The sequence below is a fragment of the Crocodylus porosus genome, unplaced genomic scaffold (genome assembly GCF_001723895.1).
Source record: "Crocodylus porosus isolate Cpor-Errol unplaced genomic scaffold, CroPor_comp1, whole genome shotgun sequence".
NCBI classification, from domain to species: domain Eukaryota; kingdom Metazoa; phylum Chordata; order Crocodylia; family Crocodylidae; genus Crocodylus; species Crocodylus porosus.
This window is the reverse complement of record NW_017728918.1, coordinates 11,675,174-11,693,775: the sequence shown is the minus strand read 5'-3', so window position 1 is coordinate 11,693,775 and position 18,602 is coordinate 11,675,174. Positions and strand designations below refer to the sequence as shown.

General features: G+C 40.6%; 1 protein-coding gene across 3 annotated transcripts in view; it reads left to right on the top strand.

The window, feature by feature from the left end:
* The window catches only part of GCFC2 (GC-rich sequence DNA-binding factor 2), a 44,421-nt gene extending 29,012 nt beyond the window's left edge, over positions 1-15,409 (top strand). For 2 of the 3 annotated variants that reach the window (XM_019537303.1, XM_019537302.1), the window contains exons 9-18: positions 1,853-1,940; positions 3,697-3,809; positions 4,668-4,867; positions 6,354-6,507; positions 7,980-8,101; positions 9,048-9,124; positions 10,285-10,351; positions 11,901-12,047; positions 13,611-13,735; positions 14,016-15,409. In XM_019537303.1, coding sequence (XP_019392848.1) covers positions 1,853-1,940; positions 3,697-3,809; positions 4,668-4,867; positions 6,354-6,507; positions 7,980-8,101; positions 9,048-9,124; positions 10,285-10,351; positions 11,901-12,047; positions 13,611-13,735; positions 14,016-14,130 — 1,208 coding nt within the window. In that variant the 3' untranslated portion in view covers positions 14,131-15,409. Of the gene's footprint in view, positions 1-1,852; positions 1,941-3,696; positions 3,810-4,667; positions 4,868-6,353; positions 6,508-7,979; positions 8,102-9,047; positions 9,125-10,284; positions 10,352-11,900; positions 12,048-13,610; positions 13,736-14,015 lie in introns of those variants that run through there. The other variant, XM_019537304.1, reaches the window with a different exon arrangement.
* Positions 15,410-18,602: the final 3,193 nt, after the last annotated feature.

The following is an 18,602-nucleotide window of genomic DNA, read 5'->3' as shown; positions in this document are numbered from 1 at the left end:
GCAAACTTGGCCAGTCCGCTCTTGACTCCAATGTCCACATCATTAATGAAGATGTTGAACAATATGGGTCCAAGGACAGAGCCTTGGGGGACCCCACTGGTCACAAGACAGACACTATGATGAGTGACTTCCCTCAACTACTACCCTCTGGGTCTGACCACGGAGCCAATTTCCCAGCCAGCAGATCGTGGTGGACCCAAGGCCACAATTGGCCAGTTTTGCCAAGAGGCGATCATAGGATACCAGATCAAAGGCTTTTTTGAAGTCAAGATATATGACATCAATCTCTTTCCATCTCACTGTTTTGGAAAACCAGTTTTATTTGAATTATAACTTGAGATTGTACTGACTTAGTAACTTCCTTCACTTTTTTTTCTGTTTCTACACCATATATAATATTAGAGAGAAAAGCTAATTCTGGCAATCACCTTGAATTATTATAATTGAACTTGTGTTGTTAATCTCAGTGCTATTGATGATTGATTATTTAAAAAGAGCTAAGACAAGTTTCATATCCCAATTTTGACAATTCAGGATACTGACATGCATTTTCAAACTTATGACAACCATATTTTGTTTTTAATTGTCTGAAGTTTGGATACAGCATTTGGATATCCATGATATTCACTCAGGGCAACAGAAAAGAGACATTGCGACAATTTTATCCAACTTCATATTTGTCCTTCCTCCTTGCTTATAGGTTTAGTAAAGATTAAGATTGTAACATCTTTTCTTCCATAATGACAGTTCATCATTTGTAGACTGTTGCACGTTTCTTTATTGTCCTTTGTCATTCATAACATTTTGGGTCTCTAGAGACAAAGCTGTGCTTGAAGCTGCCATTGAACATATGGATGCCAGAAACATGTAGCTACAGTAACCATCAATCATATTGGCTCAGTACTTTGATTCCACAAAGCTGCCTGGGAATTTAAAACGTTGACCTATTAAGCCAGTAAACTGTTTGTGATGGGCTCTAGCAGACTGACAATAAGTATAAAGTGAGGAAGGATAGGATAATGCTCTATGTTTAGTAGTTGCCTCTAAAGTTAGATTTAAATACTGTCAACTCTAACAAATAAGAGTGCACATAAATATCTAGCAAAACCTTTTTATCACTAAGTTACCTCCTTTCATTTATTTAATGTGATGGAAAAGCAGTTCTTATTGCCTTTTATACCACAGCAGGAAATTGTAGATTTTCTACAACTGTTTTCATTAAAACTGTGTGTGTATGTGTGCACATGCACACAATAAGCAAGAAAATCTGTCAGTAAGTGACTGGGCCAGTCAGGTCACTGTCTGTTGGGTCAAAGGATCTGACCAGGAACAATTCATGAGTGAACTCAGTTAAAGTGAATACTCAATGGCAGTGGTAGGCAGCACTGTTAGTGGACTAGTCTAGCCGTGGTTTATATCACCATATCTAGCTTCCAGAATGAATGTCCGTCATTCATAATGTTTAACAGTTAGAATAATTTGTTGAATTTGCAATAAACATTACAGAGATTAAGTTTTCATTTACAAGAAGTCTCTATTACTCAGTTCCCCCTTCCTACCACTTTGACACCTGTCAGCAAAGTTCTCAATAAGGCATTTACTTCTGTTTCCCAACAGATACTGAGAAGCAACACCCCCCTAACTTTATCAAGTGTATTCTAATGTGATACTTATCTCTGACCTAATACTGTGTACTCAGAAACTGCCACCTCTCATCGTCCTTACAGGTGCTTTAACACTGCAGAGGGCACTGTTTAGGTTTTGCAAAGAGGTTCTTTTTTCCTTCTATTTCTAAACACTGCAAAGAACAAATAAACACAAACAAAAATATTTTATATCTATTCTTTGACAGGTAAGAATAGCAAATCAACTAAAGACAGGTTGGGAGTTGATGAAAAAACACAGCAAGAAACACAGGTGAAAGACTGTGAAGCTCGAAGGTGACTATAAAACATAAATGCATGTTACTTCGAACATTACACAATGTTAGAGTAACTTCCTATTGTTTACAGTGCATGTCAAACGGCAGGATAACTAAATATGAAGCTTATATTTTGTAATTCTACTTGTAGTATATCTAAGAATTGTTCCCAAGAATTTTACCACATTTTAAAGCTTAGGATAGGACTGTTTAGAAACAAACTTTCTCCTGTTACTTGTTCCTGTTCCTGATTCTCTGGTCATTTAGGATCTTCATATCAGTGTGTTGTTCTCTGAGACTGAGAACCTAATATATTGGTATGAAGAATTTGTGTGGATTGCCAAAATGCTGATAAAAGGAGCAATATAATGTTAGTAGATTGAGAGTCAGCGAATCATGGAAACTGAAGATGAAAATAACCTAGTATGTAATCTAGCCCACTTGCAAAATAAATGAAAATGATGCAATAAGTACCTTCCCTTCTGGTAAATGTTTAGAACAACTAAGCTATGAATAGAATCATGCAATTGCATGTAAACCACTCAACTTTTTCTTGAAGCAGACACAGATTCTGGGAATTGGGGTTCAGCTGCATCTCCAAATGTTTAGGTTGGTTTGTTGTACAAAAGTGTCTTTGGCCACGTCCACATGCATGTGGACATTTGGTTCCCTTGTTCCCTAGTTGTCCCCAGGGAAAACCTGTGCCGCGTGCCCTCTGTTGCACGACAGTTTACTCCGGGTGGAGTAGTTGAAGCTGGGGCCAACATTGTGCTGGTCCCAGCAGCCTTACCTGGGGTCCTGGGTGCCTCCTGGGGCTGCAGCAGCAGTAATCCTGCTGTCCAGAATATGGTTCCAGCCGGCCAGGCTCTGGTTCTGAGCAGTGCATGCTGCCCCAACATGCACTGGTCTGCTTTTTTTCCCCCACCATCTTTTTGAGCCCTGGATATCCAAGGGTCAAAAATACTCCCTGCACTGCTCCCTTGCAGTGTGGAGAACAACTGAACTTGCGGTATGTGGCATTGCAGATGTGTCTGGATACCGCCTGCACTTCGCTGGATGTGGCCTTCGGGTGTTCCAGTTCTAGGTCTTTCAGGCTGTGTCATTTACAGTCCCCCATAACCCACAATGCAACAGAGCACTCCAATAAAAGTAGTGCAGTCTAGTGGAGAAGCGACTGAACACAATTTTCAGTACTTAAGATGGGGTGGGTGATGTCTCATCATGTGGGGATAAAAGGTAACAATGGAGGAATTAGAAGAAAAATCCATCCCCAGCAACTGACATCTTGATTTCTTTAATCTGAATTTCTAGACCCATTGTATACCCTTTTAACTCTAGATTATTACCCAATAGCCATTTTTCCTCTGTATTTCTCAGAGCTGATCTTATATCCTTAGGCCAAGGGTGTCAAAGATCTGGCCTGTGGAGCCATGTCATCTGGCTTAGGAGGCTTTTGGATAGGGCTGACACTCAGGGACAGGGTCCACCATCAAATTCTGAGGTGGAGCCCCACTGAGGCCATATTTTGGTGGCAGTGGGCAAGCAACAGGTACAGGTCAGTGAGTCTGGATCCACCCCTCAGGAAGCCCCGCGGTCTGGATCTGGCTTGCAGTGGGGGAGGAGAGAGAGCAAGGGAGTTTGACACTGTACCTTAGCCTATAATACTTTGCAAACTCGTGCCACTTTTGTGAAAGCAGTTCTTTCACCACAAAAGTTTTCTCTTGGATATGGGTACATGGAAGGGTCACTAATGGGAATTTGTTACAAAAATACAGGCGATTGAGAAGACAAGCAAGAGGGAGTTCTGGGAAATCTGATCACCATGAGGGCATGTCCAGTGACGATGAGCTGTCTCCAGGAGAGATGATGGATTTCCAGGAGAACAAAGGTGAGGGACAACCTTTATGTAATGCCTTAGAACAAAGTCCCTTCACATTTTTAAATAAAATGCTTTTGAAAAGAAAGTTTATTTTGAATGAGTACTCCTAAATTGATTTTGATTAAATAGTCCTGCACTTATGGTGATGAAATACTCTCAGTCAAGTTTGACTCTTAGTTAGCAGGGGGTTTTTATGACAAGGATATGGAAAGCACATGTTGATGTGGTTTCCTGTAATTTTTTCCCCGTGGGTTTGGAATAGCCAAATGACTTGCATATGGCTAGGCTACGAGTGAATTATACGGATTATTGCAATGATACCACAGTTTTGTGTGTTTTGCGTCTTCTTCCTTTAATTTTTAAAAAAATAAGGACTGACTGGTTCTGTACAGTAAAAACAAGCTCCTCTAATAACCATGAGGAAAAGGGAAGGAAAAGGATAACTAATCCATTTATAGAGCTTCTAATATAACATTGTGGTTTTAATATCTGATATCTTGAGTACTGTGCAGCTTGAAGTAAGCCCTGCCTTGAAAAAATGGGACCTCCCCTTTCCTTTATTTCAAGATATTTGCCATTTTAAAGCTGTCAAATAATTCAAGACTGATCGCTGTCTGTTGGGAGATGTGTCCGTGAAAGGTTCTAATACTATTGGGGGGGAAATAATTTTTTTAAAAAATGACAGCTGCTAGAAGCAGCTCAGGGAATGTTTTTTAATAAATTTCAGTGGAATTGGATTAGAGGAAGTGAGAAACACAGTTTACCATGCACATTCCTCCTCTGTGAATACTGTCTGTGCATACTTTTTATTTTTTGTATCACTAGTGTGATTGGTGTTTCCCCAATTTATAAATATATTATCCACAGATAATATCTTACAGGAAAGTAAAGGAATCTTTGAAGATGTGCAAGTGGATTTTTGCAGCATCAGAAATATCCTGTTGAAATTCCAGCAATGGAGAGAGAAGTTCCCTGATTCTTACTACGATGCTTACATTAGTTTATGTCTGCCTAAACTCTTAAATCCACTAATCCGACTTCAATTAATTAATTGGAATCCTGTTGAGGTAGGTTCCCCAGTGATTTTTCATTTTTCAGTGCTGCTGTAGTATTCCATCTGCATGGATATACAACTCAAGGTGCCAGTTCTGATCTATAAAGCTTTATATGATTTGGGTCCTTGATATTTTAGAGACCTGCCTTTGTCCTTCAGCACCAGTGCAGCAGAGGAAAGCTGAGGGGCACATCACTAGGGCTAAGTACAGACAGTGAAAAACCCCAAGGCTGAATTGAGTCAATCTTCACAGGTTAGTCTAAACTACATAGATTGAACCAATAAGCGAGTGAACAGGCATTCACTTTTGATTCTGGAAATGCAGACACATTCCTGTATTGGCCCGGGGGGTGGTAGAGCACACATTCCTGCTTAGCTGGAGCAGACAGCTTGGGCCAAGGCTAGCCTATCCACCCTGCAAGCGGGGGCTTGCAGGGGAGGTGCAAAGCATCCTACAATGCTGGCGGACTGTGAGGTCACTTGAATTCGGACGGGATCTGGGACAGAAATTCAGTAAACTAATTGAACCTAAATCAGTTACATCTGATACTACATTCATCCAGGTTTATCTTAAACCATTTTCAGCCATTTTGAAAGCAGTTTATACGCCCTGAATTTCTGTTGTTTTACAAATTTGAACTGGTTTCTGATCACATATACCAGTTCACGTGTAGTTTCTGAAGACTCTGTACTTGGAGAGTGAAACCACAGGGTCTGTGCAGTGAAGGATTTACAAATAGAATTTTTTTCCCAAATGGGTCTGCCTCAGTCTAAGTTTACAAGTTTCAATAAATATTGGACAATCAATCTACAAGCTTAAATAGTTTTGATGGTGCATCCTTATTTAACTTATATTATTATAATAAAATAGAAGTAAAGGAAGTGGGATTGTACTGTACTCCTGTCTCGTCATTCTTTGATACCATGGTAATGTCTACATTAAAAGCTGATAAAGATGTAGTGTGTTATCTTCATATTTGAACAAATCTGCTTTTCCAAAAAAACCAAAGAGTTTTTATTGAACTCTTTGAGGCCACTTTGAAAATCCCAGTCTTTTACTTTCAGCTTTATTCCTAGTCTTTCTGTTTACCTAGTGGACCACCAAAGTGCAGCTTGGCCAGCTCTTGAGTTACCTGACTAAAATGATGGAGCAATTACATTAATCCTGTAGAGGGGCGTAAGTGCCCTTATAGTAGGAACAGGAAGGCATCTGTGCATCCAGAGAGCAATCCTAACTCCTAGTTTGTTGAAACTGCATTTTGCTCAGCCACAGGGTGAAATAGATTCTGTCCTGGGTCTTCTGCCTTTGAAACTGGTATCTTTTCTGTCTGTGGCTCGGTGGTTCAGCTTAGATTTCCTATGTGAAATGAAAATTCATTTGTTTTTTATTTATCGTCCTGAAAGAAAACTCTCACTGAGAAACATATCAGTAAAATGCTTTGACAGAAATGCTTTGCATCAGTCTTAAGTAGTCCTGATGTCTCACCCTTTTTTGTTAGGAGAATTTCACAGACTTGGAAAAAATGCCATGGTTCAGAGATGTAGCAGAATTTAGTGATGCCAAAGATGTGTCTGAATCAAGGAGAGAGAACGACCCCGATCAAACAGTTTTGCCTGCAATCATTGAAAAAACAATTCTTCCAAAAATTACAGGTATGTTGAGGTTGCACTAATGTAGTTATATACAGAGAAGCAACTCAGATTTGAATTTTCTTTTTCTATTTAACTGTATTATTTATGTACTAATAATGGTAAAGCTTGAGTCCTTGGGGGCGGAGGGGCAGGTAGGGACAGGAGTGATTTTCTGGGTGTTCAGAATGAAGCCATGTGTCTGTGGTGTTAAACACATTGTAAGTAGGAAGGTGATCTTTTTTATATTAGGTTTCATGTAAAAAGAAAGGGAGTGGGATTCATATAAAAGAAAAACTCATAGTTATTATGACCCACGCCTGTTCCCTATGGCATTTTATCCCTCTCTAGTAATAACTGGGCAACAGAACCTGAAGAACGTATTCAGCCTGGGGCTCTTGGCTCAAGGCAGTAGAGGCACATGCATTAGAATGTAGTGATCCCAGACAATTTACAAATGGTCATAAGTGATCTTGATATAAAAATGTATTCCTGGCATATCTGCAAGTGCTTCCTATGGTTCATCAAGGTCCACCAGAATCTAGTGTCTCACTGGGTTAATGTACTTAAAGCATGCTAGCTTTTATATCCAGCAGCACACAGGGTAGCAGTATGGATAAGATCACGTCTGGTCCCCTTTGACTCTCCAACCCAGATGATCAGGGAACCATTCAGTTGGGTTGACTAAAAGTCATCACCTTTGGCAAAAGTTTGGAGTGTAATGAAACTGTGGGGAAATGGCTGAATGTAGTGGTGCTCAACCTTTTGGCTCTACAGGCCAGATGAGCAGCACAGGGCCAGTCCACATGCCAGGATTGGGCCCCATGCTACCTCTGTCTGGCCATGCATGCTGGGACTGGGCTCAACACTGTCCAGGTCGGTCCCACACAACCCCAGTCAGCTCCGTGTGACCAGTCTAGCATGGAGGGCCATGTTATCCAGCCTGTGGAGCTTCCCCCAGGGTCAGAAATTTGGCAGTAGGGGATTAACAATTAACACAGCCTTTGCTTCCTTGCTGCCAAATTTTCAGATCTGTGGGGAGCCCCACAGGCTGGATGACATGGCTCCATGGGCTGTGGGGGTGAGCATCCCTGGCTTACTTAACGTGTTATGCCACCATGTCCCCAACTTCGTAGGAGAAGGTATTTGTTTGCAAAAAACAGAAAGACAAATAAATGCAAGCTTATAAAGTAGACTTATTTATCTGTAGTAGTTAGCACAACCTAAGCGCATTGTATCTCCATTCCTTAGACAAGTAGCTCTGGGGGGAGGTTCTTGTGTGTATGCGCACGCATGCCTGTGTGTACACACACACATATATATGTAGTATGCTTAAATTTATCCCTCAAAACATTTCTACTATGTGCTTTTTGCAGAGATAAAGAATGGAATAGCATTGATTTCTTTTTTTATGATAGATACATATATGCAAATTAAGTTTTCAAAGCAAAGAATGAATTGTACATTGTTGCTGATGTAATTAATATCATTTTCAGGCTTTATAGCACATATATGGGATCCTTTGTCAACTTCACAGACAGAGAATTTGGTACAACTGTGCAAAAAAATCTTTGAAGACTATTCCCTTTCTAGAAAAGAATCCAGTAAAACAAAACAGGTAAAAGTTTCTAAAGCCAAGAAAATACTTTGACATTTTCAAGTCATTTGATATCATGGATACTATTCCTACTCTCACTACCTGCATTCAGTTTGTAGTTGGGCTTTGGTTATCTTCTTTGTTGCTTATCTGTAACAAGCAAAAGGTTTAAGTTACATTTGTTTTGCTCACAGATTCTGTGATTCAGATCTATTTTTAAGTCAGTGGGAGATGTCCGTTGCTTTGGGCAGAAGCAGGCTCTGACTATTATTGGAAAACTCACAGCTCTTATTAGCAAAAGGCTAATCATAAGACTAATCTTTTTTGCTCTTCCACGAACGTGAATTTTCCAGAATTTTTAGTTCACACTTGACTTTCTGAAGAATACACAGTGAACCTTAAACACTTTTAACTGTTAAAATCGGAGGATGCTTCAGAGCTTTGTTTTTGTAGTTTAAAATTACTGTAGAAGTAAAGAAAGCCTTTAAAAAGAGTATACTTGTGTGAGCTGTACTACTTTATAGAGGGATTTTAATTTATAAAACAAAAAGTTGTGGACAGATGTAAAAGTACTTTCAAAATTATAGCACTGATTTGTTGCAACTGCTTCCTTTGTCCTCTGTCTTGTGTTCTACATAGAAGTTACACTATTGTAACACTTAACCACTGTAACTTCAAACCTGTTTCATTCAGGTTTAGGTTGTAGCAGTTTAGCTACAACTTGCAGTGCTATAGAGCAGACAGATGAAACAGTTACAGTGGCTCATCTGACTTGCAGTCTTGGATGGTAAGTCCCCTCTTTCCACTTTGAAAAAGGTTCATTGTATGTCTGTCCACAGCCATAGTATTTTACCTTTGAAATACTATTCCTACGCCATCTTTAAAATTGTATCCTAAAAGTGAGAGTTGAAGTATTACATTTTCTAGTGGGAAGACAGTGGTATGTTATTAATTCATTTTTTAATAGGATCTGATGAACTCGGTTGTTTCAAGAATGAAAAAATCAATAGAGGAAGATGTCTTTATTCCTGTGTATCCTAAAAGGTAAGTTATATAAAGTAATAGCACTTTATTGCTTGGAAGGTGCCGTTCTAACATACTGTGGACATGAATAGAAGCTAATTGCATAGAAGCCTCTCCTGAAATGTTGTTCGTCCTTTGAATTCGAAGATGACCATGACATCACCGGTTGGTTTGGTTTCTGTGAGTATGTGAGATATGAGTGACTGATCAGGCCAGTTTGTGCTTTGAACTGTCTGTGGCATGCTGAGCAAGACATCCTGCTTTGGGTTGTTTGATCAACAGCAGACGAGCTGCTGTTGTGAGATTTGTGCTGTCACACTTCAGCTCTGTCTCAGCAGTTCTCCTGTACTCGTACCCTATAGCTCTAGTAAGGATGAGGCTTCGCCAGGTGGAATGATCATGAACGAGATCTTCCCAAGACTTTGGGTCAGTTTAGCATGGAGCATTTTAAGGATGACTTGAGGGAGTCCATGTAAAAGTGGTTCAGCTTCATAGCACAGCATTGCCCACTGTCTAGGTTTCACATGCATACATCAGGAATGACAACACAGTGGCTTTGTCGACCTTCAGTTTTGCTATAAATAGCATACCTTGGAAATTGTAGGTACTAGGTTATTGTACCCCTTACTCATGTGGGTGAATGCTTGGTCACAGGAGTAGTCCTGTTCACTAGAGGAATTTCCTCTAAGTAAGTGTTGCATGCAGGTGCCACAGTCTGGTCTAGCTTTACGTGTTGGTGATTGTTAAAAGGATGCCTGTTTTTTCTCCCCCGTGATTCATCTTCACTTCACTTCCATGAATTGTTATGGCTTCCTTGAGACTGTTTACTTTGGAAGAAAAAATCTGTTTTTTGTGCTTATTTTCTAGAGTTTTTAGCAGGTTCTGTGCATTTCTCAGTTTGGGATGAAAGCAATCTCGTTCCAGGAAAGATGTACGATTAGAGTAGCCCTGTGTTGGGAGAAATGCATTGCTAAAACTGCCTGGCAGTTTTAGCCCGTTCAGTTGAAAAAGGCTCTTTTGTGGTGGGCTAAAGACCTATTTTCTTTTTGCAAGCCTCATTGTTTGCTAAAGGTGTACTAAAATTAACATCCAGGAGCACACAGAAAAGATAAACAATTTCTCTAAGCAAATGCTGTGAAAAGGTTATTTTATATATTCCTTTTTGTTCTGTCCATGACCAGTACAGTGGAAGACAGACTATCGCCACATTCGAAGTTCCAAGAAAGGCAGTTTTGGTCTGCTGTAAAGGTAATCAAGATGTACATAATTTCCAGTTGAAAAATCATTCAGGTTTAATTGAGTCATGCTTAATCTCAGCTACAAAACATATTATCAGGGATGCTGGAAATCTAAGGTGCTGGCGTGTTCATAGTATCAGAAAAGTAGGGCTGGAAGTGGAAGGGACCCAGGAGGCCATCTAGTTTAACCTCCTGCCCAAGGCAGGATTATCCCTCTCTCAACCATCATATGCAGGTATTTTTCTAACCTGTTCTTAAAACTGCACACACATCCCTCTTGCACAACTTATCAGGCACAATGCTTGAAAACATCAACACAACACCTTAACTCGCCATAGGTAAAGCAGGAGGATGAGGGCACTGTCAATGTTAAAACACACTCAAGGGATCCAAGGTTGCACTGGAACAGATGGTGCACCCTCTTGAAGAATATGTGCTTTATGAAGCCTAGAAAGACTTATTTAAGAATGTGCCATGTATTTACTGTGCTTAACTATGCATTGCCTCAAATGGCAAGTCTCCCTCTGAGCTGGCCAACTATTCTTACCCTGCATAATTCCCCTCCCATAATTCACTTCAGAAGCCTACTTATGAGGACCAACAAGGTCTGGTGGTCTTTATATTGTGTGTTTGTGTTTCCAAATTGTGCTCAACTCAGTGGCTGTCAAGCTTGTTAGCTTCAGCCACCCCTCCAGAACTTTTCTGACTTTAGCAGCGCCCTGGGTGAGAATTACTAAGCTAGAAACTAAATTCAGGGAAATTCTGGAGGGAGCCTTGAGGCTGAAAAACTTGAGAACCATTGATCTAGCTGGTGTCCTCTTTCTGCCATCTACCTTCTCCCTGCCCCTGGTCTGTACATGAGGGAGCAAGGGCAGCTTCGCTGGCCAGGCTTCTAACCTCCAGGTCTCACACCACCACGATTGGAGCCATCTGTACCCGTGGCTCCTTCTACTGGTTCTAGGAGGAGTTTGGGGGCTGGGGGGAATAAGCTGGACTGAAAACTGTTGATCTGCAACCCTGTTTCTGCCCATCAGTCTGTCTGCCCACAGCAGAGCATGCTGCTCAGACCATGGGGTGGCTGGCAAGGGAACTGTCAGAGGGCAGGGGAGGGCAACAGTGGCAGTGCTTAGGAGCAGCTGCAAGCACCACTTGTCCATGAGGGGCTGAAACAGGCACAAGGTATTAGATGTGGGGAGGAGCACTTTACCTCCTTCCACAGTGCCCAGGTGGCAGAGCATCCTTACAGGGATGCTGCAGTGCCTCAGGATGCCACAGTCCCTGGTTAAGAATCACTTAAGTGATTGTAGGGTCTCCGTACCACAGACACCAGCACTGATGTCAGCGTGCAATTCAGTGGCTGTGTTTCCAAATTAACACAGCAGCATTTTTTTTTAATTTGGAAAAGGCTGAGTTGAGAGAACCTGTAAGGAAAATCCTAACCCACATGTGTTCAGAGGTCTTCTCTCATGAAAATGTATAAACATCTACATCATAGTTTTGTATTTCATATTACCACCTTCCACTGTCTATGCTGATTCTACACTTCTTGATCATTTTAGTTATTACGTAATATTCTTCTTTGGGATGGGATTGTACCAGAAGAGACACTACATGAACTTGGACTAAGCAAGCTGCTGAATCGTTACCTTCTTTTAATACTCCTTAATGCACCATCTGGACCAGATAATATAGAAAAATGTAACAAGGTAAAAATTATATGTAGTAAAAAATTTTTATAGTTTATGATGAAGGCAGCAGTGTCTGAAGATAAGATAAATAACAAACCATTCAGCTTTTATAGTTTTAAAAATAACACTAAAAGCTGTTGATAGCTTTAGAAAAGGCATAGCTGGTATGTTCGAACCATAATTTGACCTGCCTTGGAAACAGAGTTGCCAACCCTCCTGGGTAGGCTGGGAGTCTACCAGAATTGGCATTGATCTCTCGGTGACTATTGAAAGCAATCTGGGAGACTGATATTGTGAACGGGTTGAACAGTACAATTAATGACGTTACGTCATGTTGGAAAAAAAATCTTCTGGAATAGCTTCAGTCAGAGTCAGTAACTCTACTTGGAAAATGCTTCAGTCCAAAGGAAAATGCCTTTGGGTGAAAAACTGTCTCCTTTTACCTTAATGATTATTTCACCATTGCTTTCAAGGGGGCCTGCATTTCACTGTAAATATCCTTGTGAAAAAATGTAAGTTCTTATATTGGTGTGAGTCACTAAAAAAGCAGGTCATTTTTGCTGGCTGTAGCATCCTGGGTAATTAACCATTTAATCAGCATCACCTTAAAACTTGTTTTACAGCCCATTGAAGAAATCAAAGGACTTCTATTGACTTCACTGGAGTCTGGGTCAGACTTGGAGTTTACAGGGCTTGTACCCTCTCTGGCTGAAGCATGCTGTGAGAGTGCATGTAGGAAAGATCGGGCAAACAAAGCTGCATTCAGTCATCACAAATTGAAAATGCCAGTGGTTGATGTCCTACTCCAGAGTTAGAGCTTGCCATAGCTGGGAGAAGGGGAAATGCTAATTCTTGTTTCCAAGTTGTAACCACTGGAGAGTAGAATAAACTCTTTCTAAAAGGGAGAATGGCAGTTTAGCTTTTGGCTCCAGAATAGGCATTTTCCTAATGCTGTAATTAATGTAAGTTTAGTCGCTAGAGGGTTTATTCCTCTAGCAACAAAATGTCATATCTGTTAATCCTTTGGCGCTGTTGGGGAAAAGGATGAGAGCCTCTTTCAGCTGTGTAGATTTTGATTCGCTGACCTGAGGGATTAATATGAGCAAGTGGTTTTTCCTAATGCCAGTGTGTGCTAATATGCTCTGAAGGTCAGGAGTTCAAACTGACAATAACTAACAGTGTCTTATGTCAAGAGAAAAAAGATGTCTTTATGTAGTCTCTTTTAATACATGCTTGCAAATGAAGAACAGAGGCAAAATAAAAGGTGCTGAAAGGCTTTTCCTAGTACTTTGTGTACTGCTTTCTTAGTACTTTGTGTACCATCCTGACATTCCTTACACGATGCACACAATCCTTACAACAAACTTCTGCCTGTAATTCCTCAAAGCTCTTGTGTGTGCCGAGAACAGCCATAGCCCATTGTGCTGATACTTGGCTCTACATCTGACAGAACTCCTTACTAACTACAACCGCAGAACCAGGGAAAGAGGAAACAAACGTACCTTTCACAGAAAGCAGAGTGTGAGTTAACACTGTTAAAGGAATGTTTGATCTTTGCAAAATATGTTCTTGGTTGCACAGGTGGTTGCGTGTTTCCCAGGAAGATGGTTCCAAGACCTCAAGAGTGATTCGACTCTCCCTCAGTTGGTGAATTTCAGCCAGCATTTGTTGCAATCTGCGCGTACCCTGTACAGAAGTAACTGCAGGTAATCAGTCTGGCATTCTTCGGAATGCATTGTATATTATTGTGTCTTTGATGGGGGGGTTTATTAGCTGCTTTGTGCCTAAATAAAGACATAGTGCACTTTAAAGAGGCTTTGTATGACTGCATTGTCAGCTGTTTACACTGAAAGGTGAGTCAGAGCTGTTAATCAACAACAAATTCAAATTTATTTAACATACTTTTTAAATCCAGATAAGCTGTATATAAGCTAAACGTATACAGAAGAGGTAATATACTTGAATGTTACACTTTTTTTTTATCAGCGATGAAACAAGAGACGTGATTCTTCTGTTGGTGAAAATTAATGCATTGCGTCTTGTGGAGGACTTCATTGAGGAATACAAACTAGAACACCTGAAATCCATGATTGGAAAGTAGAAATGCAGCAATAGGACTGGAATACAACGTTCAAAATGCTGTAGCTCACCATGCTAATATTCCACGAACACTTCTGTTTGACTATAACAGAGGATATATATAAACTAAGGCTTAATCTTTACGTCCGCTCTGTTGATTTAGATATTTCAAGGGCCTTGTGGTCTTGCTTGTAATTGGCTCAAATATGCACTTTTTCCATATCCAAAATTCTCACCAAAATTAGCAGGAAAACTTATTGCACAAAGAAAGCAGGACCAAGTCCAGCACAAGTTGCACTGTTTGAGGACAGACTGGCTGGAGATGAACTGATAATCAAATGCCTGGAATTTCCTTATGTTTTTGGATTTGTCAGACAACCGGTTGCCAAACTGGAGCCATGTTTTAGGCCCTGTCAAAGATGTGGAAATACTTTATTCTTTTTGGGGAGATTTATTTAAATGATAGAGAAAGTGTTTGAAAAAATGTATCATGGAAACTACATTATAAGAAAATAGCTTTGACTAGTACGTTCAGTTTTGAACAGAGAAACAGTATTGTTTAATATCAGTCTGTCTCAGGAAGATTACCAGGCTCCCCTTCCTGGAGATATGTCATGATTCCAGTGTTTGTGGTAGGATTTTCATGGAGCTTGATTGGCACAGACCTTTAGGAACAGCACAGAGATAGCCAGGGATGGTCAACATGTGCATTACACTTGGCATAGAAACAAAACACTGCAACATCATTGTAAGAACGCCATCTACTGCATGTTGTAACGTTACTTCAGAGGCTGATGTGGATTTTTTACTCAAGGAGTGTGGGCCTGGGATCTGCAATTTTGTGTTTTGTCAGACTTGATAACTGTACAGACTTCAGTGGTAGACAGTGAGATGTATGAATTACATGGGCTGGCAGCATCTTCACATTCTTCCCTGGGAACTGGCATCTCCCTTTGCAATTATTATTTTGCTTCCCATCAGAATGTGCTCACCCACCTTCTATTAGACAATTCTTAAATAGTTTGTGTATATTTTTGTAGTGAGGTTTTGTATGTATGTAATAAGGGTCACTATGCAGTGGAACAGAAAGAATTTGTCATAGAAATCTAGAGGGCAGCACACATTTGGATACAGAATCATTTGTACCTGTATTTTCTCAAACCTTGTTTAACATACAGATATATTTTTGTTACAGTAGATGCTAGAACTTAACTTGTATATCTTTGTTCCGTGACCAGTTTTATATTTCATTTTGAACTGTGTATGAATTTATTTTTTGCAAAATAAATATTTAATGGTAACTAACTTTAGGTAGTTTTGATTTTTGATTGCTTAGACTCATTAGAAACGGGCTTGTTCATAAAATAAAACAGGTTTGCATTTAGTTTCCCATTTATTGTTAAAGTTGACATCAGTTCTGGGCATTCTCTTATTTTGTCATCTGATGTGATGAAGCAGCAGACTGCTACAATGCTCTCTCTCTGTATGTTTCTGCCCTTGTAGAAAGCAATAATCTTCTATTGTGATGACTACACAGCATCCACTTACTCATGAAGATGAGGTTGCCCAGCAGTTGGTAGATTTTCTTCCAATTAAAATGTTTGGGTATCCAGAACTGGTGGTGATCTAGTTACTTTGCCCTACCTTCCCTTTCTATTTGTCAGACTTGCTTTGCTTTAAGTAAAACAGGCATCTTCAGGAAAGGAGCCAGTACATTAAAGCCTTGCTCCTGACATAGTCCTGCAGGTTTAATTAAAGGTAACATTCCCTCTTAGCAGCGTTGACCTATTGGTGTTCCCAGTGCTGTAAAGTAGTTACTATTTAGGCTCAAAGATATAGTCACACTACTATAAAGGTAAGGAGTATTTATGGCGATGGCCAGGAAAAGGTCTAATTTGTGTAACTGCATTTTGCATACCCTGGTCTTCCCCATAGTTTGTTTCTGTTCTAAATTGTCTCGCATTAATACTGAGTTGTTAAACAGTTGCACTTTTTCACCTGGCAGTGAAGTCTAGCTAATCTGATAAGCACCTATGCTTCCAGGGTGCTTACTTACATACCTAACTGAAGCATACTCACATATTTTAAATGACCATTTTCACTGGGACTTTTGCAATTCAAAATGTATTAAGTTTTTACTTGATGCATTTCCTCCTGAAACAAAAGCCTAGAGGCAACATTCTTGGAGTCATGACAATCCAGGGAATATGCCAGGAACAGGATTTGTTTGGTATGTTTTGGTATCTATTATTGGGAGAGATGTTAAAACAAGTGACTTGAGGAAGGGCGTTGTGTGTCCTAGTTAGTCTAACATCTTTCCCAACTCTATACTTGGTCCAGTAAACTATTACCAAATAAATCCTGCTTCACCTTAGTGCAGAATCCTACATCTCCTGCTTCTGGGCCAACTCTGTGGCACTTCCACAATGGTGAGTTTCTTGTTATAGGCAACCCCCGCTTATCACTTTTAATTGGTTCCTGAAAAAACAAACGTTAAGTGAAACGAGAGTTAAGTGAAACCGAAGTTTTTTATGACCCAAGATGGCGACTGCAAGTGTTTTAAATAACCCGGGACAGCAACCGCAAGTGTTATAATGAAACTCACTGAGCACTAAGTGGAATCAGGTGTCAATTTTAAAAGAGTCTTATAGTGAAATAGTGCTAAGCAAAACAGTGTTAAGCAGGGGTTGCCTGTATACAAAAACGTGATATCGTCTAAACCATATTCTGAAGGCTGGAATACAAGGTAAAATAGCTGCTGTTAAAGTTAAGCCCCTCCAGTTACAGGACCTCATTCTCTTCCACAAATAAGTACCCTGTCCTTACAGAGTGTTTTTCAGCAGATCTTACAGACCTTTATAAAGGAGATAAACATCATTAATAGAAGAATCTCAGAAGCTTTATTTTGGACTGAATTTAGCTTATGAAACTGTTCAAAGTACCATTTCCCGCTTAACAGGAGACTACATGAAATGCTGATTTCTAGACATTACCTACTATCAACAGCGGACTATGTTAGACATGTTCCATCACTGACAGCTGGGTCATGTCACCTACTATCAGTAGGTACAGGATGCCAAGGATGGAAAGGGGATGACTGCAGTAGGGTGCTCTGATTTGTTTTGAGAGCAATCTGGCACGATGCCCCTCTTTCCCTGCTATAGAATGAGAGAGGTTATGCTGGTGTAAGCCAGATGTTTAGGCACAGGCTGAGGCTGAAATTTGCGGTGAAATGAAGATTCAGCATGGAAGCAGAGGTATTCCTCTGCTTTGCTATGTTAAAGAGGGTGATAGGAATAATTATGACTTTACTGGGGGGTTTTCTAATTATGTGGGATTTTGTGCATTACATCACTTCAAAAAAATCCCAACAAAACTAAAATTAGCAGTTGTCCCCTGATCACTGAGCCCACAAGGTATATCCTGTTCCTTGATCTTTTGAGTATATTCTCTAAAGACAATCCCTACCTGCCAATTGGACCATAATTGGAGACCTCAGGGAAGTATACTACCCAGACTGTGCAACCTGCAGACAAGTAGCTAGGCTTGCTGGGGGTCACTATCTACAAAAACCTTATTTCACAACTGCTTAGATTAATGGTTCCCAAACTGACAGATTTTGTTCCACCAGTTTAAAATGATACAGCCTTAAGTATGACCAGCAGTTTTTTCATATACATAGGTAACAGACTATGTATTAAAACAACATAAAAATCTTTAGTAATCATAAAACATTGTTTTACCAGTTATGGTAGCCATATAAAACAATTGTAAATTAGAAAAAGACGGTGTAAACCACTAGTAGAAAACATTTTTGACCGGAGTGCCAAAAAAGCCGCAATGTCTACCCTGTAAGGTGCCAGAATGCCAGCGTACCAGAAAAACGAAACTGGGATAGGGGGTACGTGGCAGGATGCTCTACATATTAATACAGTTAATAATCATAAATGTTGCTTTCTTTCTCTCTTTTACAGGAAATACCAGGTTTTCTAAAAATATTAAACCTGGTGACCAATAAAACTTCATATACTACCTTTGTCCTTGTGTATTCTTTTTTTGTTAAGCACATTGTGATGAGAGAGAGAACAAAGAGAGGGAGGGAAGAGGGGAGAAAAAGAAGGGAGAGAAGATGGAGAGGGAGGACAGGGAATGTAAAGAGGGACAGGGAAGAGAGGGAGAAGCGTGGGCAGAGTAAGTGCAGGGGTAGACTGGCCTGGCTGGGCCCTTGGCAAGGCAGTAGCTGGAGGAAAGCAGAGGCGGAGAGGGGAGCAGGGGCTGCCTTGGGGCTCCGCAGACTCAGGCTGCAGCGTGGGTGCTCAGTGGCATTTGAGGTGGGCTCTGGCCCAGCCCGCACAGATCCACAGGGATGGGGTGTAGCTGCCCTGCCGTGGAGGGAACGCTGCCTGGCTAGGACAGGACACCAGGCTCGGGGGCTCCCAGCTAAGCCTCTGTGCACAGCCTGAGCAGGGCAGAGCCCGCCCCCCTCCCCGGGCT